Source organism: Cryptomeria japonica, chromosome 4, assembly GCF_030272615.1.
Source record: "Cryptomeria japonica chromosome 4, Sugi_1.0, whole genome shotgun sequence".
Classification (NCBI taxonomy): domain Eukaryota; kingdom Viridiplantae; phylum Streptophyta; class Pinopsida; order Cupressales; family Cupressaceae; genus Cryptomeria; species Cryptomeria japonica.
The window spans coordinates 336,149,079-336,171,745 of NC_081408.1; the positions used below are offsets into that span (position 1 = coordinate 336,149,079).

The following is a 22,667-nucleotide window of genomic DNA, read 5'->3' on the forward strand; positions in this document are numbered from 1 at the left end:
TATCAAGAAAAGAAAATATTGGAGAAAGTCTAAAAACTTGATTATAGATATTAAAAAGAGACAAAAGAAAGACTGCAGTCACTAGCAAGGAAATTTGAGTGCTAAAGCATTTATGGTCAAAATTAAGGGGGAGTGCTTAAAATCTTCAAGATTATATAGTAAGTCTCAGCATCAAGGGGGAGTATGCTGGCATGTGATGCTGAAGTCTCACTTCAATGAATCAATTAGTCCATTACCATGCACCGACCATGCACCGATCAGTCCATGCACGCATAGGATAATAGATAGTTATCATGCATGCATAGATTAGCAAATAAGTTAGCTTTAGTTAGATCAACAATCCATCATAAAGGACAGTTAGTTTTGTTCCCTAATCAGTGGTGTAAGATCCTCTATAAAAGAATGGTAATGTAATCGTTTTTATGAATCTATCAATAAAAAATTTGTGTTTGTATTTTTCTTGTAGCAATATATTTTTGTGTTTTATTTCTTTCCTCTCTTTTTAGAATACAGTCGAGCACTATAGAAAGTGACATATGTTGTGATTTTAGTAACACTTGTGGTTGAGGTCTTTCAGATATGGTGAGTTATAATTTCTGAATGGACTAGGGTCCATCTAATTTATGCTTATGTTGTGGCATATAGGTGTTGAGAAAGACATATTATTGCATGGTACATATTGAAGGTGATAAAAATTCTTATGATTGTGCTAGGCATGATTGACAATTTTGTTGGAGAATACATATACTGAAGCGATCAAATTTTGCAACATTTCTTGATGGAGACTTGGCTTAATAGGTGTCCTCTAATGTTTAAGATGGCTAGAATTTTACCAAAGCCAAAAAAAATTATTGTAAGCTGGTACATCAAATTAAGGCATACCCATAGAGGAGCATGTTGAAGATGCTCTCAAAGGCTTCATTTTTTAAATCATCAAAGAGGCATGTTCTGAGAAGTATATTATGAAGAATGCAAACAAAATGTTTACAAATTTGAGAAGATCTATTTCAAGGAGAATCTAAAATGCCAAAGATATTTGAGTTTCATGGCAATCTGAAGGAGCTCATTCTTATGTGGCATATAACTACCACTTTATGTGATTGGCAGAGAGAATTGCTTCAACAGAATGAGATTGAGAAAGAATTTTCCTAAAAGACTGAGACTAAAGGAGATAAATAGCTCTGATACCAAATGAAGAATTAAAAACAATAATTTAATAAAGACAAATTGCTACATAGCAATAAACACATAGAAATTGGTACTCAACAACTAATAAAACTTTATATTCATTCAATGAATTACAAATCCTCTTGATCTTGAGATCAAGGATCAATTGATCATAGAGATAATAGAAAAATAAAAAGTTACAATATACCTATATATATAGAGGTCTTTAGCACTTGAATTTCAACTAAAAATAGGAAAAGAAAGCATGCATATTTCTACACAACTATAGTTAGCCTTTTTATGCAAATCATACTTTTAGAAAAGCATATCCTTAACTACAATTCTTCCCATGCAAGTGAAAGAAATTAATAAAATTCTATTTTTATCTTATGCAATGGATTGTTGGTCAAACTATATTTGATAACATGTGTGTGGGAAAATTAGCATGCCAACATTATCCCTCTTAATTTCAACCACTACTAGATTGCTTCAACACAAATTTAGATATTAAATCTTTTGACTTTAACGAGATTTTCTCCTACCATGATCCATCATGTGGTAACCTTTGTTTGGACTACAAATTCTTGACTTTTAAATCTTTCATGCCTTTTCTAAGACCTTGATTTGACATCCTCACAAATTGACATCTTCACTCATTTCCTAGGTGATTTTGAACTTTACTCTTCTCAATATCAATGTGATATTGTTATACCTTGGCAATCTCTTCTTGTTTGTTTGGGCTGCAACTTGTATGGCTACACCTTCTTTTCAAACATGAGGTTATTCAGAACCTTGATTCCTTCTTTGGTTGACATGCAAATGCCAGTTTGAATTCACTCTCCTCTTTGGAGGGTTAATTTCACCTTTGGATGGTGTCTTCTGCATTGACAATAGGATTGACTTCATTGACTAAAAATACTTTTCCCATGTAACTTGGATAGTTTCCCGTACTAAAAATATTAACCTAAAAATCATCCTTGTTTTCTCTATGATCTTCCCACAACTTCAAACGTGGAAAACAAAGCTTCATCTTGAAAGTGATGATCTTCTCATCTCATCAACCTTTCTTCTTACTAGTTGGATCTCCTTGGATCTTTCTACCGCTTCAGTGATTTAATATAGATAATTTGTCAAGCAAGGATCTAATACCAACTACAGAAAATAAATAGCTCTGATACTAAATGAATAAAATAAAAATAATTTAACAAAGACAAATTGTTGCATAGCAATAAACACATAGAAATTGTTGCTCGACAACTAATAAAATTTTAAATTCATTCAATGAATTACAAATCCTCTTGATCATGAGATCAAGGATCAACTCATCATAGAGATTAGAGACAAATAAAATATTACAATCTACCTCTTTATATATAGAAGTCTTTATCACATGAATTCCAGCTAAAAATAGAAAAACAAATGTGCATATTTATGTAGAACTACTAACCTCTTTATGGAAACTATATTTTTTTTTCAAAACATATCCTATCCTTAACTGTAATTCTTCCCATGTAAGTGAGATAAATTAATAAAATTCTATTTTTCCTCATTAGAATTGATCACAGGAATGTGGGAGAATTAACATGCCAATAAAGAGAGAAGGATGTTAAGTTGAGTAGAATACTGTTGAGGTACTGTGCATATCTGCTAATATTACAACCTCATCTTTTGCCTCTTCACCCGAAGATGGCAAGGATTGTATACATGCAACTTGTGAACCAACCTCTGAACATACTTACCTTGGGCAATTTTTTTAACAAAAATCTGGTTCATATATTTAAGATGCAAATACAAGGATGATCTGTAAGGCGTCGAGGCAAAACTAGATGAGCACTTGTTGGAGAAAAATGAAGATGAAATGTGGAAGTTAATGACAGAGTATTGGGGTAAGTTGGTAATATACATGTCAGTCATGCAGAGTGTGTGGCTACTGGAGGAGAATTTTTGAGTCTGGTGTGGGTTTTATTTGGTCATATGGGATGTGGAGTGTATGACTCTTCTATAACCAAGAATATAGAGATGTTGTCAGACAAAATTTTAGTAGTAGCAGACAGGAGTACTAAACAAGATCCAGCAAAAATGAAGAGGACTTTGACTACTCATGGAATGGAATTAGCTGCAACAAAGAAGGAATTGAGTGATCATGAAAAAGAATCAGCTGCAATGAATAAGCATTTATGTGATCTTGATGAAAAATTAGTTGTGAGGATGAATATTTTAGGTGGTCTTGGATGAAATAAATTAGGTGTTTCTAGACGTACAAAGTAAATACATATAATGAAGAATAATTAGGATGATGTTAAAGAAGAATTAATTGCAACGAAGAAGAATTGGCTCCCTTGTAAATAAACTCTTTGAATAATCGTGAAGAATTAACAAAATAATGAAGCGGTAGTATGTATGTAGGGGACTGAAAAGAGTTGAAACTAAAACAACCTAATGTTAAGAAGAGAACTTCTTTAATAGTACTTCATAATCTTTTTCAATTGATCATGTTAACTGCTTAACGTGTGAATCAGGACGAGCTTAAACAATATGTATGTCTTATGTAATATAAATCTGCAATATGTTTCCACATAAATTTAGTTATATTATAATTTTAGTATGATATGTATATATCTAGATGTTGTTTATATATGTTTTACTTGTCTTATTATATCATTGGGTTCTTTAAATTTATTCACAAAGTTTATCATTTATAGCTAGGTGTCTTGTTGATGGAGGTTAGTGATAAACGTATATAAATTTAATAGACAAATTTAGAATATTATGACTTCAAATACACATAAATTTAGAATGTGTGCTTAAAATGTTTCAACAAATATTTTTCAATTCAACATTATAAATGACTACGGACCCCACCCCTTGACACTAGTTGGCTGAAGCTTAATTTCGACAGGTCTTCTCGTGGCAACCCTAGAACCCAAACTTTGAACTTGGCTGAAGTGGCAATGGCCTATCATGGGTTAGCTAGAGAAAAGGGGCTTAGACACATCATTATTAAAGACGATTCTCGAAATGCAATCATGATGCTTAAAGGGGTGGCTAAATTGGACTGAAAATATAACTCTGTCATCACCAAGTGTTGTGCTCTCCTTCCTACCCTCAGTGACATCAGGTTCTACCATGTGTGGTGGGAAGGAAATTTTGTGGTGGACAGGTTGGCTAGGTTAGGTGTGTATGTTAATAATTTTGAAATTGAGATTCACTTGCATGAAATCCCAATAGAGGTTCATGCCATGATTTTAAAGGACTTGTCTATTAATGATAAATAATCCCAATGTTTCCTTTTTGGTACTTAACTTTCTCGCCTTTTCCTTTCCTTGTTGGTTAAGGCAACTAGATTTAAATTTGTTGGTACCACCTACCACTGTATCCCTTAGACTTGTCGCTTTCTCAACTTGGTTTCCTTTCCTACAGATATGGGTGGTGATTTCATTCAAATCGAACCTGATGAATGCTCAAAATTTAAGAATAACGGGGATCTTTGGAATAAGTTAATTCAAGGCAATCTAGATACTTATGTAGAGGGGATGACTAGCCACGATCCTAAGCTTTCCATTGTGTTTTTTCAGCCTAGGACAATGGTGTTGTGAAGATTGGTAGTGTCAGCTTTGTGGTTTCTACAAAGACCATTGTGAAGGTGACTGGGTTGGCCCTTGATTGCATTTTTTTTCCCAAAAATCCCAAAGGGGATTATAAAGAGGACTTTGATCATTTCTTTGACCCTATGGAAGGGGTTACCAAGCTTCAAAGTGGTTATAATAGGGAGGAAATACTAGGAATTAGGGAGGGGCCCTATTGTTCATGACGTACTTCACCCTAGATAGAAGGAAATGGAGGTTCCATCTATAGATCTTCCCCATGTTAAATCATCTCTACCATGGGGTAAGAATGAATTTTCTTTCTACGTTATGTCCTCTTTGTCTTAGTATGTTTCTAAAGTCATTGTTAAGGGTAAACCCCCTCTCCATTGGGGCCTCATTTTTAGACTGTATGACTTCCACCTAGCTTTATCCCCCTCTGGTGGAGTCAATTCTATTGAGATTGGGTCTTCCTATGACCCCAATTTATATATTGATCTTATTGTAACTCCCTCTAAATATAGAGAAGTGTCTCATTTGAGTTCTAAAATATCCACTAGGAAAAACCCTACTAGAGTGGCCAAATTTAAGGCCATTGCCACCACTAAAAAGGACCAGGATGTGGATACTCAACCTGAAACACAATAGAATATGGATATTATTGAAGATTTTGGCTTTGAATGTCTTTCCTCGAATGTTTTAGACTCCTCCAACACCGTAGGGTTCTTTGGTCCCCTACTAAATTTGGTGCAAACCCTAGCCCTTCCCCTATAAACCCCCCTTCTTCTACTATTATCAAACCTCCAAGCTCTATCTTAGTTCAAGTACCAAAATTATGAAGAACCTGCATGAGGATGTGAAAAGATAGGACAACCTATTAAGATGGCTCTTTGCGCAAATGAATGTGGCCATCAAAAAGATCAATCGACTGGTGGTGACAACTAAGGTAGAGGCCATGGCTAACACTTGGGTGGATGATTTGGATGAGGAAAGAGTCTAAATAACTACGAAGATCTTGTTGGCTTCATGGAGTAGTGGGATAATGTGGGTAGAAAGATCGATGATATGGATTCTAAGATCAAGATGGAAAGGACCAAGATCAAGTTGGAAGAGGTAAAGAAAACCCAAGAGTCCATTAAAAAGAAAATTGAGATGGTCAAACTTTCTTATAGGATTAAAGCTAGTAAGCAAAATTCCTCCCCATAGGCTATCCAGGATGAGTTAGAAAGGAAAAGGGCAAAGAAAATAAAATGCATGGACTCCCTGACCACAAGCGTTGGCCCCACTACGTCTTTGGTTAAAGCCACCCCTGATTCCAAATTGGTCTCCTCTGGCTCTGGGATTGGGTTGAGTAAAAAAGTGTCTTTTTCTGATAAAGTGCTTAGTTTGTGCCAGGATTGGCAGGAAAAAGGTACTTCCATGTAATAGACCATCTCTTTGTGTTTGTGTTGGGTGGTTGTTCTATGTTTTTTCATTTTTAAAATTCTTCTCTATTTTGTTGGTCTTTTAGTGTAGTTGATGGCTCTCTATTTGCTTTGTTGGGTTTTGGTTGTGTTTTGGTGGGGGTTTTCTTGCTAGATGTGCATTCGTCATGCACTCTTGGGGTTGCTTTGCGGTTATGTAATGGTATGGGCCAATCACGCTTTTATTAATCAAAACATTATAAATGATTACAAATACTTAAATTCTTAATGCTACAACATTCACAACCTCTATTCATTTATCAATTTATCATTTGATCACATGATACTAAAATTCATACAATTGCTTCAATATATTGAGGTCTTTACTACAACAAGACTCATTCTAGAAACATAACTAACATGTTAGAATTTGTGTGAGCGTTATACATTTTGAGTATGTTCATTTAATATTTACGTGCAACTCAAAGTGGGGTAAAAGTTTATTGGTGAAATTTGTTCACCCATGACATTCCCTATGTAGTTTTTTGTCTATTTAGAGATAATATCTTAGCATAACTGACATAATAATTTATGAAATCATATTAATTCCCCTATCTCTTTATCTATTTATAAATATATGTTTCATAGATATTTAGCCCTAACCCATCCATTTACAACAATATAACCTTCTAGTCACAAACTTTTCCCTTTCAATTTAGAATACAAAATTCAAATTTTGTCAATTGGCCCCTTTAACTTTTCTACATTGAGCTAACTAAACATATTTTTTACCAATGATATGTGTTGGTATCCAAAGATATCCAATGTGTTCATTCTAATCATCTTCATATCCATAAATCAAGAATTCAATCATTTTAGATGAGATATCGATAGTAAGACACTTTGATTTGGTTAATTAAAAAATAGTAAAAAAGTTACTTCTTAGGAAATTGCTTATTGTATTTGATATTGTTCATTTTCAAATGGTGGATTAATGCATAGTGTCATCATAGCTTGGTTATATGGTAACATAACATGATATTTATTAATACGCCTATTCAGCTCTCAAAATGACAAAGGAAAGAACTACACATTAGACCAAGTTTTATGATATAATATTACAAGATACTAGAACAAATCTAAAGTATAGATAAACCTTTATGATCACAAATCTATCTAAAAACTGTGAATTTTTCTTTAACATAATTACTAAAAAAAAATTATACATTTCTATTACTAATTTTCAACTACACATAATTGATTAAACTAAATTAATTTATAATTGTAATTATATACGTATGTAATGCTTATGCATTCTTTTTAGCTTCAAGGCGAAGTCTTCAACTTTGTTTTGGTCTCAAACTTTTTTTCATTCTTTGGAAATTGTTCATCTGTTTTTCCGTGAAAAAGAAAGTAAAATTCTAAATCGAATAATCTTGACAGAAGGTGAATTATTTTAAAGCTAATATTTTGTTTGGTTATATGGATGAAAATAAATTTGTTTGTTTCCTTTAGGCTTTTATTTTTAACAATGAAAGACAGTTTAATAATTGTATCAGAAGATATAAAATCGGATAGCTAAATTTATACCATCTTAAATATTAAATATATATTAAATTATGTAAATTAAAAAAAAAATTGTTTGGAGAAAGATCTTATAAGTTGATTTTTTTTTTCTTGAGAGAGAAGAATTAAAGGGTATTTTTTTATCAATTTTAGTTCAGTTATAATCTCTGTCTCATCCCTTATGATGTTTGGGCCTTGCATTCAACAAGACTTGATTACTCTGGGCTCATTCAGAACTATTCAACTTCACCAATAAATAAAAAAACTTTTAAAAACGATGTATTAAAATAATCATTTTTCTTTAATAAAATAATCACACCTGAAAATAAAAATGAATACAATTATAATCAACTATTAAAGTGAGAGAACAAGAGCATAAAAAGTAAAGAAGTGTCCTAATCATCCAATCTAAAATTTAATAGCGATATGCAATATTGTCTTTCTTTTAAAAAAGATCGGCATATCTTTAACCTTAAACTTGCAATGAAGGTTATTAAGCTTAAAGTTTTTTAGAACGAACAATTAAACTGAGAGAACAAGAACATAAAAAGTGAAGAAGTGTCCGAATAATCCAATCTAAAGTTCAATACTCAATTTTGCCTTTTTTCTAAAAAAGATCAGCATATCTTTAGTTTTAAACTTGCTACGAAGATTATTAAGCTTAAAGAACAAACCATTAAACTGAGAAAACTATTAATTTTAAACTAGTAGAGAAAATATATAAATAAAACATAACAGCTGAAAGCAAATTAAGACAAACACACATAACACAAGTTTTAACGTGGTTTACCACTAAGTGGCTACGTCCACTAGAAAGTAGGGAGAATGATCTATTAACCAAATATCCAATACATCTCCATACATGGGCTGCACACAGCCATTTATACAAATGTATTAAGCTATGAAACGAATAGTTAGTAGAAGGCGAAAGGTCATTTAACCATTGGGCTTCACATTCCCAACAATCACTCCGTGAAGGCCAACCGGTACAGCCATGCACTCTGACATCCACTGCTCTCCATTTCAATTCTTACAGAACCAGGCCCATGATATATTTTAACTTCACCAAACTTTGCTCACGAAAACTTCAAATGAGCCTTCTCCAACTCAAACCAGAGTCAAAAATGTTTTCCAACACAAATTCATTGATTATGCCAAAATCAAAACACCACTTCCAATAGGCTCATAAAACACTTCTCCATCGACATAAGAATCCGTATATGCATATTCAATCTTTAGTTTAGCTTCTTCCTCTGTAATGTTCTCAAATTTAGGCAATTTGATGCCCGCAACACCATTGCTTGGGAGATGCCCTGCATTCATAAGAAAACATCGAGTGATCCCTGTGGTTCCAACCAATCTTCTTTCTCCCTTTCACGCTCTCCTAAGCAGAGAAAAGATATAAAGATATAGAACATAAAAAATGAAGAAATGTCGTAATCATCTAATCTAAAGTTAAATAGTGATATTCGATATTATCTTTCTTTTAAAAAAGATTAACATATCTTTAATTTTAAACTCACTATTAAATTTTTTTTAAAAAGAAACCATTAAACTAAAAAACAAGAACATAAAAGGTGAATAGGTGTCTTAATAATCCAATTTAAAATTTAATAACAATATTCAATGTTACCTTTCTTGAAAAAGATCAACATATCCTTAATATGAAACTCACTCAGAAGGTTATTACGATTAAAGAAACATCTATAAAGTTGGAGGTTCTCATGAGAATTAGGGTGTACATGCTTTAATTGTTCTTTGGAGCTACCTTCTCTGTTTTTGTTTGGGAAGTCATGTACGCGGGAAGTTTTTCAGCGATGATTGTGTTGCAAGATTTTGCGCTGCGTGTCCCACTAGAATGGTTGGTGACGATTTTAGTACTGACTAGCATGATGTTGCAGCTTGTTCTGGTTGTTCTGGGTGCACGCAGATATCTTACTTTAAGTGGCCTTTTGCGTTTTATGGTTTGGGGAGCCTACATTTCTGCGGATGCCGTGGCCATTTCTGCACTTGGGACCATGATGCACAGCGATCGGAGGGAGATGTATGAAATATGGGCTCCATTCTTACTCATGCATTTGGGAGGACCAGATGCTATAACTGCCTATTCCATGGCTGACAATGAGCTTTGGTTGAGACATGGATTCAATATGGTTTATCAAGTCTGCATGGCAGTGTGTGTCATGTATGCATCATCACTGAAAGGCTACCCATTAGCTACTGCTATTCTTTTGCTGCTTGTAAGATTTATTAAGTATGCAGAAAGAACCCTTGCTTTGAGGTATGGTAATTATCTTCGAATTGCCATATCGAATCTGTCAACATTCTAAATATATGGAGATAAAAGGTGTTGCAGAAAAGTGGAATTATGTTGTTATGGGAGAGGATCAAGTGGAGAGAATGATAGAACAGGAGCAGGCCTCCTCTACACGGAAAGGAAGAGGGAAAAAAGAAGAGTTAGAGATTTCTTCATTGAAAGGAAAAATAGTAACTATTGAGGATATCAAGAGCACTGATATTAGAGGTAGAGGCTGCGATCTGTGTGTTTCCCATGCGTTGTTTAAAATGTATAAGCGGAGGTTTGGGAGTTTGTATTTTGTTGAAGGGGATTGGAAGGAGACCAGAGCTTTTTGGGTTAACCGTAGTGGAGGAGAGGCATTCAGAATTGTAGAGATGGAGTTAAAATTCATGTACGATGCTTTTTTCTCCAAGTACAGCAACCCATGGTTCACTAAGTGGGGAATGGTACTGCTCTTTCTCAACATTACTCTAATGGGAGCGGCAGGGTATCTGATTTTGGGAGAGAACGAAACCAGACAAGCACAGAGGACGGTGACATACGTTGTGATTTCAGTAGCTTTTGTGGTTGAGCTCTTGCAGACATGGCGAGTTGTAGTGTCCAACTGGACCAGGGTCCACTTAATTTGTGCTTATGTTGTGGGATTTAGGCGCCGAGAAAGCCATATTGTTGAGTGGTGCAGATTGAAGGTGATAAAGATTACTATGGTTGTGCTAGGCAAGTTTGAGGATATTGTTGGAGGAAATAGATACTTGAGCAAGGTAGTTGGAGGAAACAGATACTGGAGCAATCAAATTCTGCAACACTGCCTGATAGAGACTTGGCTTAATAGATCTCCTCTAATGTGAAAGATGGCTGGACTTTTCCCGAAGCCAGACAGTTTTATAGTAAGCTGGTACATCGAACTAAGGCATACCCACAACGAGTATGTCGAAGATGATCTCAAAGGCTTCATTTTTGAAATCCTCAAAGAGGCATGTTCTGACAAGTATAGTACTGAAGAATGCAAACAGAATGTTTACAACTTTGAGAAGAATCTGTTTCAAGCAGATTCTGAAATCCTGAACATCTCAGAGTCTCATGGCAATCTGGAGGAGGTCATTCTGATGTGGCATATAGCTACTACTTTATGTCATTCTGATGTGGCATATAGCTACTACTTTATGTGACTGGAAGAGAGAATTGCTGGAACAGAAAGAGGATGAGAATGTTGTTATAACTGATGCTGCTCTAGCATGTAGCTAGATTAATTTAGTTAATAGTTTTTTTGTTTATTCATGCAAATAAAGCATGTATTCCAGCATGCATTAATCTTTAAGACTATTTTTAGTTTTGTTTTTTGTATGAGTTTGTTTTTAGTAAATAAAGCATGTTGTGCATGTACTTATTGTATTCTTAATTTAGGGAATAGTTTGTTTTTTTTAGTTTGAGAGCCTTAGTAGCTTTCCATGCAACGCTAGGAATATATTTAGAACTGCAATTATTATTAATTTTTTTAGGCTGCAAATTATTTATATATACAGCCTCTATGTAATTTTTTAATTAAGCTTCAATAAAGAAATTGGTGTGTGCAATTCCAAAAAACAAGGCACTTTGTTTTTTATTTTGAATTGTGATTTCTTTTTGCAATTTATTCTTTTTGCTATTATTGTTTGCTAATTGGTTCAGAGAGGATAGGTCAGGTTCAAAATTCTACAAGTGGTATCAAAGTAGGTAAAATTATTTGTCTTAAAATTTTATTGTTGGAATTTCGCCAAAGTAAATCATGTCGAATTCTAACCCTATGCCTGTTCCAGAATTTGATGGGAATGATTATGATTATTGGTGCATTAAGATGCTGACCTTTTTGATTGGAAAAAATTTGTGGGAGATTATTGAATCAGGTTATGAAGAGCCAGCTGATTGGAATGCCCTTACAGCCAATGAAAGAACAACAAGAAAGGAAGCAAGGAAAAAGAATGCTCAAGCTTTGTTTCACATTCAGATAGCTCTTGATAAGAGCTTATTTCCAAGAATATCAGGAGCAACAACTGCCAAAGATGCTTGGAAGACTCTACAAGAAGCTTACCAGGGTAGTGATCAAGTTAAAGTGGTCAAGCTTCAGACATTGAAGCGAGTTCAAAAATTTGAAGATGCAAGAAGCTGAAAGTATAAGTGATTATTGTGTCAGAGTCAAAGATGTGGTCAATAAAATGGCTACACTTGGGAAAATTGTAAGCAATGAAGTTTTGATAAAAAAGGTGTTGAGATCTTTGACACCCAGATGGAATCATGTAGCAATATTCATAGAAGAAAAAAAGATTTAACAAAACTACAGTTTGATCAACCGGTTGGATCCCTGATGTCTCATGAAGAAAGATTGAAAGATTCTTTTGAAGGTGTAGAAAAAGCATTTTCCTCTAAATTGTTAATCACAAAAAATGAAGATGCAAGCAGCAGTAGTACCAAAATCAATCAAGGCCAAGGTAAAGGGCAAAGCCAAAATTCTTCAAGAGGTAGAGGAAGAGGTGGCTCAAGAGGAAGTGGTGGTTTCAGAGGAAGAGGTAGAGGTAGATTTGATAAGAGAAATGTTCAATGTTACCATTGTAAAAGGTATGGCCACTTTGAAAGAGAATGCAGATTGAAAGAGGGTAAAAGTGCTAACTATGCTCAAGAGAGTAGTGACAATCCTCCTGATCACTTATTTTTATCTTATGCCAAGGGTGAAAATACTAGTAAAGGTGTTTGGTACCTAGATTCTGGATGCTCTAACCATATGATAGGGAATGAGAAGTTGTTCTCAACAAAGGATGGAAGTTTCAAATCCAAGATCCAACTTGGTGATGATAAATCATTGGAGGTTGCTGCCAAAGGAGCTATGGAGGTCCAAACAAAAGAAGGTATAAAGAGTATTCATGATATTTCTTATACTCCACAATTGAAGCACAATTTCTTAAGTGTTGGGTAGCTATGAGAGAAAAATTATAAAGTAGTTTTTGAGAATAAGACATGTACTATCTATGATAAGAATAATGGTAATAGAGTGATCACTGTTGTTCCTATGACAAAAAAATAGGATGTTCCCCTTGAGGTTTGGTGAACATAACAACAGTTTGGCAAATATGGCTTATGAGGATTCAAGTTGGTTATGGCATCTTAGGTATGGGCATTTAAATTTTCATAGTTTGATATTTTTAACCTCACATACATTAGTTTCTAGTTTGCCCAAGGTTGAGGAACACAAGGAGGTTTATGAAGGTTGTACTAAAGGAAAACATGCAAGAGAAAAGTTTCCAAAGGGCAATGCATGGAGGGCTCATCACCCACTTCAGCTTCTTCATTTAGATATATGTGGTCCTATGTAGACTAAGAGTTTGGGTAAGTCATCATATTTCATCACTTTTATTGATGATTACTCACGAAATTGTTGGGTATATTTTTGAAGGCCAAAGATGAAGCCTTGGATACATTCAAGAAGTTTAAAGCCCTTGTGGAAAATGAGAAAGGGTGCAAGATCAAATGTTTAAGGACTGATCGTGGAGGAGAGTTTTTCTCAAAAGCTTTCCAAAGTTATTGTGATTTTAATGGCATCAAGAGGCAACTTACTACTACATACACACCTCAATAGAATGGAATAGCTGAAAGGAAGAATCGTATTGTGGTTTAAATGGCAAGGTGCATGTTACAAACCAAGGGATTGAGCAATTCTTATTGGGGAGATGCAGTTGCTATAACGGTGTACATCCTCAATTATAGCCCCACCAGTGCACTAGAAAAGATGACTCTTTATGAAGCTTGGTATGGTAAAAGGCCTAATGTTAATCATTTCAAAGTTTTTGGTTGTTTGGCTTATGTGCATGTACCTGATCAAAATAGACAGAAATTAGATGCGAAGAGTGAGTCATGTATTTTTATTGGGTATGGGGAGAAAAGTAAGGCTTATAGATTGTATAATCCCCTCACTAGCAAGCTTATTGTCTCAAGAGATGTGATTTTTGATGAAGGGGGAGTTTATGATCATCAAAAAGGCCATGTTGAGAAGCCAAAATCTGTTTTGAATGATGATATAATTGTTGATATTGATCATGAGCAACCAACTAATGTTTCTGTATCTAGTGGTTTAACTCCACCAAGCAGCCTTTCATCAAGTTCTTCAATACCAAGTTCAAGTCTAGCTTCTTCTCCAAGTTCTACTAGGAAGGTAAGAAAATTGAGTGATATCTATCAAAGGAGTGGAAATCAAGTACATGAAGAAAACCCAATAGGTGAGATAGTGAATTTTGCTTTATCAACCAAGGCTAATTTTGAACCATCATGTTTTGAAGATGCATGTACTAATGAGGTTTAGGTGAAAGTCATGGAAGAAGAGATGGATTCCATTCACAAGAATGACACTTGGGAGTTAACAAAACTTCCACATGACAAAAAAAGGATTGGCACCAAATGGGTCTACAAGACCAAGTTTAATAGTGATGGGAGTGTTGAAAGACACAAAGCAAGATTAGTTGCTAAAGGCTTCACACAAAAGTATGGAATTGATTATGAAGAGACATTTGCACCAGTAGCAAAACAAAAGACCATAAGAATGTTGATTTCACTAGCAGCTCAGAAGAAGTGGAGCATACATCATATGGACGTGAAAAGTGCCTTCTTGAATGGGTACTTAGAAGAGGAAGTATATGTGGAGCAGCCACAAGGTTTTGAAGTGGAAGGAAAAGATAATTATATCTACAAGTTGAAGAAGGATTTGTATAGCCTCAAGCAAGCACCAAGAGCATGGTATGCTAGGATTGATGGATACTTTCAGGAGAATGGCTTCCAAAGAAGTAAGAGTGATCCTACCCTTTACTAGAAACAAGAAGGTACTGATGTTCTCATCATAAGTTTGTATGTTGATGATCTTTTGTATATGGGTAGTAGTTCTAAGATGAAAGATGAATTCAAAGCTACTATGATGAAAGAATTTGAGATGAAAGATCTTGGTCTGATGAAATATTTTTTAGGAATGGAGGTTTATCAAAGTAAGGATGAGATTTTTATTTGTCAAACAATGTATGCACAAGATATGCTGAAGAAATTTAATATGACTGATTGTAACCCTGCCTCCACTCCAAGTGCTCATGGAGTTTTGCTATGTAGAGATGATGGTGCTAATTTAGTTGATGAAACAACTTATAGAAGCATTGTGGGGAGCTTAATGTTTCTAATCCACACAAGGCCTGATATTGCCTATTCAGTTTCACTTGTTTCAAGGTATATGACAAATCCATCTGAAATACATATGAAGGCAGCCAAGAGGATTTTGAGGTATGTGAAAGGGAATTTAAGTTTTGGTATTCATTACTACTCTTCTGAAAAGTTCAATCTTGTAGGATTTAGTGATTCAGATTGGGAAGGTAGTATGGATGACCATAAATCTACATCTGGAAATTGTTTTTCTTTTGGTTCTGGTTTGATTACCTGGAGCTCAAAAAAGAAAAGTATTGTTGCCCTCTCATCTACAGAAGTAGAGTATGTTGCAATTACCTCAGCAGGTACACAAGCTCTTTGGCTTAGAAAATTTTTGGAAGAAATTGGAGAAAAACAAATTCAGCCTACAGTAATTTATTGTGACAATGTGAGTGCCATCAAGTTAGCTAAGAATCCAGTTTATCACAGTAGAACAAAGCATTTTGATTTGAAATATCACTTCATACAAGATTTGGTGCAGAAGAAGGATGTCGAATTGAAGCACATCAACACCCAGGATCAGCTAGTAGACATATTCACCAAAGCGGTTGCGAAAGCTTAGTTTATAGCATTACGAGATAAGATTGTGAGCCCTCTCAACATCAAGGGGGAGTATGTTGATAATTGATGTTGCTCTAGCATGCAACTAGATTAATTTAGTTAAAATTTTTTTTGTTTATTCATGCAAATAAAGCATGTACTCCAGCATGCATTAATCCTTAGGACTATTTTTAGTTTTGTTTTTTGCATGAGTTTGTTTTTAGTAAATAAAGCACGTTGTGCATGCACTTATTGTATTCTTAATTTAGGGAGTAGTTTGTTTTTTTTAGTTTGAGAGCCTTAGTAGCTTTCCATGCAATGATAGGAATATATTTAGAACTACAGTTATTATTAATTATTTTAGGCTACAAATTCCTTATATATACAGCCTCTATGTAATTTTTTAATTAAGCTTCAATAAAGAAATTGATGTGTGCAATTCTAAAAAACAAGGCACTTTGTTTTTTATTCTGAATTGTGATTTCTTTTTGCAATTTATTCTTTTTGCTATTATTGTTTGCTAATCAGTTGGTTCAGAGAGGATAGGTCAGGTTCAAAATTCTACAAATGTTAAGTTGAGTAGAATACTGTCGAGGTACTGTGCATATTTGCTGTTGTCACGCCACAATCTTTTGCTTATCCTCCCCAAGGTGGCAAGGATTGTATACATGCAAGTTGTGAACCAGATTCTGGACACAGTTACCTTAGGCAGTATTCTTGAGAAAAATCCTGAAGAACTGTTAGGCTGCAAATACAATGATGATCTGTAAGGCTCCAGGGCAAAACTAGCTGAGCACCTTCTTGAGAAAGGAGAAAAAGAAAGGTGGGAGTTATTGGCTAAGTATTGGGGTAAGTTGGTAATATACATAGTGGTGTACAATAAGGCAATATTTCATGCAGAGTGCTTAGCTGCCGAAGGAGAATTTATGAGTCTAGTATGGGTTTTATTGGGTCATATGGGATGTGGGGAACAGTCTGAGTCTGCTGTAATCATGAAGGTGGAGATGTTGTCGAATAAGGTTTTAGCAGAAACCAAGAGGAGTACTGCACAAGATCCAGCTGCAATGGAGAAAACTGAGGGTGATCTTCAAAACAAATCAGCTACAATAGAGAAGATTGAGAGTGATCTTCAAAATGAATCAGCTGCAACGAAGAAGATTTCAGGTGGTTCTGAAATTGAATTAGCTGAACTGAATTAGGTTTTGGGTAATTTTGAAAAGGAATTAGCTGTAACGAAGAAGATTTTGCATGATGTTAAAAGAAGCATTGGGTCCCTTCATAGAGAAATTTTTGAATAATTGTAAAGAAGCAATTAATAGAATAATGAAGTGACAAATGTATGTAGGGGACTGAAATAAGAGTTTAATCTGAAACAAACTACTTGTAAGAAGAGAGCTTTATGAATAGTACTTGAACATCCTTTTTAAATGTTGATGTTTAACTGCTTAACAGGTGTATATTAGGAATAGCTTAAATACTATATAACGATGAATGATATGCATGTCTTATGTGATATTAAATAGGGATATGTTTCCACACAAATGAAGTTATATTATATATCTATTTCTTGTGTTATCTTATTATTTTGGTTCTTTAATTTTTTCATTAAGTATACTTTTTATATCTAGTTATTTGTGTCTTGATACAAACTCAATGCACAAATTCAGAATATTATGATTTATAACACACATATTCAGAATGTTAATTCAGAATGTTTTAATAAATATTTCTTAATTCGGCTTCACTATAAATAATTATAAATATAAAATCTAAAATGCTATAACATTTAAAACTTCTATTTCATTGATCGCTTGTTTGTTTGATCACATGATGTTAAAAACATCTAATTTCTCTCATTATAGCATGATTTTTTAACAACTTATTTTGATTCAAAACAATCATCAATCGCTCAGCTCAAACATTCAAACCTTGTTTGAGTACTATTTTTTAATGTGTGAACATTTATTTATACAATATTTTGAACATATTTGTGATCTTTTATGAATTGGTTGTACCAATCCATCCATAATTCAATTGTGTATAATCTTTCATAGATTGTTTTTTCAATTCTCTATTCCAACAGATATTTAGGATATTTATTCAATCCAATAGTAGTACAAGAATGAAGATTCCAACACATTGGGATCTCCTTTCGGAGGCAACCCTTTAGTCTTATCCCTTAAAATAGCTTGTGATCAACACCTCTATCTATCCCCTTGCTAATCACTATTTTCATTAGTGTTATCTTATCTTTTTGTGGATACTTTTCTTGCAAAATTTCTTACTTCAAATATTTTATTCTTTGAGTGAAAATGTATGAATAATTCATAGAAGTTCATTTCAACAATTCTATTACACTCAAAAAATAATATTTTTTCCTTTCTTTTGGGTACAAATCATAGAATAATCAAGCATCTTTTCTCGTATTGTGTGTTAAAAACTCTAACATTTCCCTAAACAACTAAGTATACCTCCATCTATAATCATAACTTAAAATTGTATGTTTTCAACTTATTATTAATGAAGCTATCAACAGTCCTTGAGTCAATCAATATTTTTACTTGTATTGTTTAAGGAAGCCCAATACCATAAGTCTAATACCCTAAATTTGGTCATCTAAATCATGTGCCCCTAATCTTGACAACATCACCTAGGTCCTAACCAAAGGCAATTAAATCAACCTTGAGCACTTAATTAATTAGTCCTTTAATCATTAATGTCACATGGCAAATGAATTATTCTATATTAATTAAATATTCATTTCATTAATTAAATCATTCCAATAATATCATTTTGATCAATTATACTATTTTAATTTATTAAATATCCTAGCATATTTAATTAATTAATAAATTTGCCATTTAATCATGCAAAAAGGAATTAATTTCTTACAAAAGAGAAATTAATCACAAAGCAAGAGTTAAATTGAAAATAAAATAAAAGAATTGAATTGAAAATAAATCAAACTTGAGAATTTGTTCCTTCTTCTAAATTGAGATAACTTGAGATCAAAAAAGCAATTAAAATGAATTATTAATTATTCTCCAAAATTAGAACTCAAAGCTTTTGAGAAAATAAGTTCAGTTGCATTAAAAAGACTCTTTTCTTGAATAAAACAAATAATCACATGGAATTACCTATTTTTATCTTAAGTGCATGGAATTAATTGAATTTTGTCTCCAATGCAACTTGAACTTATAATCTAAATGCATTTCAATTAAGCTATAATTGGAATGTATCTCAAGGTTAACCTAATCTGATCTCTCAATTATTTCAATTAATCCTAAATTATGCCTTTTCTAGAATAATCTCAACCGCTCATTGCTAATCAATCTTGATCGTTGGTCTCTCTTCAATTCTCTATAAATTCAGCCTTCATCTCTCATTCAAAACAACCTGGAAATTTATTATTATTATATACTTTTTGCTCTAGAGTCGGTGAAGATATTTTGCTTGCTTTTTGAGATTATTGCATATTAGCTTAGCTCTTTTCATATTTAGTTTAATCATGATTGCTTGAATCCTTTTTTGCTTGATTATTCACCCATCTTGCATCCATTTAGCTTATTATCATGCTCATATAGATTAAATCCTTCGTCTTGGTGTAGTCTAGTCACTATTATTGCTTATACGAATCTGAGAGAAATTCTATACTCGCATCTTTTAGAAGGCAATTGGTCGATTTGTTATGGTTTTATTATTCATGCTTATATTTGTCTAACCATACATGTAATGACTTAATTGAAGTGGTGTGTTACAGTTTGCAGATACTTATTCCACTTTTCACACACACAATAAGGGTTTTTAAAATGTTAACACCTTATAGTGTATGAAAGAAATAGTTAGTTGGATGTGTTTGAAGTCTTTTTCAACCATTTCTACCTATTTTTTTCCCTTTTCTATTATCTAAAGTATTGAGATCTGAATACATGAAAATCTACTGGAGGTTGCGCAAGAGAATGCTTCACATTTCTCTATGGATGAAGATATGAACCTACAGTTTAGATATTAGCTTGTATGCACTATGAAAGATGTATCTCTATTTTAAGGACACAAAATTTGCCCCAAATGTTTGGTAATTGTAGTAAGTAGACAATATGGTTGTATGTCAAAACTTATCTAGGAAATGCTCTGCATTTTTCCATACTCATGTGTTTGTTTCTATGGTTTTGGGATGTGCTTATATTGTCTCTACTTCACGTATTATCAAGTTTCAAGTATTTAGATGTATTGCAAGTATAGATCACATAGTTATATCACTTGACTATGTTTCCTAGCATGTATATGATGATTGGTTTCAGTATCATTGTATTTGTGCTAGCTAAATTGAACACAATAGAATGAGTGAATTGTACAAAAGTGATATTGAAAGACACATGATATTGTCTTGTGCTCCACATTTTTCTTCTTGTTTGTTTTGAAACTATTTGGGAACTGGATTAGATGTTTTAGAAGGATAAGTGGTTATTTATCCAACCAGAAATACTTGTGCTAATGCATTGTAGTTTGTGCCAACATGGAGAGTTGAGATAAGGTGATTTTGGTCCATTATATCTCTTTCCTTGGTTCAAATTTACTTCATTTCTACCATGAATATTTGGGGCCAACTTCCTTAGGGGATACACATTTTTTCTCTTCATGGTTCATCTTAGTCAACTTGGAGTATGTGCGTAACCTTTTGATGTTATTACAAGCATCGAGATGTATTTTAAAATTGAATTAGGTCCTATTTATCTCTTGGATTGTATTGCATCTAATCTTCTTTCTATGTTGATATTGTTGGGGTCGATTCCTTGGATAATACATGTTTCATTATATTTGGTTGGCCTAGAGAAGGTTTTGGTGCTTGCGTGGGGTATAAATGAAAGATCAAGTTAGTTGCAAGGTGTGTAGAGGTGTGTAGAAATCGTGGTAGTTGTCAAGTGTGCACAAAAATTCTTTATGCATATTGGAAGCAGTGAGATGAAGGTATCTACATTCAAATAAGTTCAAAAGTTTACTAGAGGTAGTAAGCTGAAGGCAATTGATGGTGCGGACCTATTGCAATAAAAATTCTTCAATGATTAATAATACTCAGAGGTTGCAGCCTCTTCTATAAGTGTTGAACTTCTTATGGAGTAGTGAACTTTCTTTGTTGTAGTCATAAAACCATAATTCAGAGAGTTGTAGACCTAAAACAAAATTATTTATATTATTGTGAGGTTACATTTGGACTATAGCTCTAAGAAGCTTTCTCACTGTGGTTTTTCCATTGTTTGGTTTTTCACTTAAATCTGGTAGCTTCATGTGCTACAGTATTGAATGTTTGGTTCTTACTATTTATTATTATTGCTATTCTACTTAAAGAAGTTTTCATTTTTTAAGTGGTGCTGAAGGAATTAAGATTTGGTTAAATATTGATTCACCCCCACCTCCCCCCCACACCCCCCTCCCTCCTACCTGCCCTTCCCTTAGTATTTTAATGTTCCTAATAGGAGGTTGCTTTGGGAAAGAACTAAAATACAACCGAAATTTACTTCTACATTTTTTTTTCTCTTCATTACTTATGCACCATAATATATTATGGTGTTTACTCAATTCTATAATCAAATAAATTTCCTAATAGTTTAAATTGAATAAAAGTTATATATACATATATGTATATATATAGTGGCTAATATTCACCAATTGGCTATTTTTTAAAATTTGGGAATCAAAATTTGGCTGATAAGTTCAACTTTGAAGGTGACTCGAATCGCTACATTTTTACAAATTTTTATTTTAGTGTCATTTAAATCACTAGAGAATTTATTTTATTAAATTTTTTAACTCAAATATTCGCCACAATATTTGATACATGATTGACTCAAATTTGCAAATATTTAATATTGTAGAAATTTAAATTAATTTGCCAATAATATATCATAATTATTAGTTACTTTAGGGTTATATCAACAATCTTTAGTTGCCAGTTGATTTAAAATATAATCTAGTAAGTTTCATTGTATTCCATGAGGTAAATTGTACCTACAAGTTTTAATGCTCGTGGGAGTTGAAATTCATTTTGAATTGTTGACCTCAATGAAAATCAATGGTCTAAAAGCAATTTGTGACCCCATGAGTGTTACAAATTGTTGGTACATTTTATCTCACAAAATCCAAAAAGGGCTATTAGATTATTTTAGATTAAAGGTAGAAACTAAATAGTAGAGTCTACCCCTTAAACTTATTAACGATTTCCACCTTCAAGCCTATACTTTTTTATAAAAAAAATATTTTTTAAATGAAAGGATTTTGAATAGTAATTAATGCATACTCTTATTATTTTCCAATATTTGCCAATTTTTTCTACCAAAAAAATCGAGAATAAAATTAATATTTTTCATTAAGAAAAAAGAAAGATCCGCCAATAAAATTTATTATTTTCTTTTAAAAAATAATAATTTTCACCAAGATTTTATAAAAAAAATTGAGAGGGGGTTTGTTAAAGTTTTCATTGCATGTTTATATACATACATACATACATGTGTGTGTGAATAGGTGGTATTATTTTTTAAGTAGAGGCATTAATGCTTTTAGTAAAGAGCATGTCCCATCTATATTATGTGGTTAGGGTATATAAAGATGCAACTTAATCAACAATAGAAATAAAAAGATTTTTATTTTATCAATAAAAAATACACATAATTAAACATACACAATCTTAATAATGATGTATAGTCAATATTATAATCAAACAAAATTTAATAAATTGTACATGATTTCTTTGAAAATCGATTACACAAATACATGTACTATAAATTATGGAAGCCTAAGAATATAACAATTAGTTATTTCTTTTGCAATAATAAAAGAATGACAAGTACACTAGAGAATTAAGAAACCATCTCTATGCTTCATGACAGGGACATAAATTCTTCT

At 33.1% G+C, this 22,667-nt stretch overlaps 1 protein-coding gene across 1 annotated transcript; it reads left to right on the forward strand.

Moving 5' to 3' along the window:
• Nucleotides 1-9,513: 9,513 nt before the first annotated feature.
• LOC131875122 (uncharacterized) lies at nucleotides 9,514-10,069 on the forward strand. The gene has a single exon (XM_059219149.1). It carries the CDS (start codon nucleotides 9,514-9,516, stop codon nucleotides 10,048-10,050), a length of 537 nt encoding a protein of 178 aa, XP_059075132.1. The 3' UTR covers nucleotides 10,051-10,069.
• Nucleotides 10,070-22,667: the final 12,598 nt, after the last annotated feature.

Excerpts from the sequence above, each read along its gene's own strand:
- LOC131875122 (XM_059219149.1), top strand. The coding sequence starts at position 9,514 with ATGTACGCGGGAAGTTTTTCAGCGATGATTGTGTTGCAAGATTTTGCG.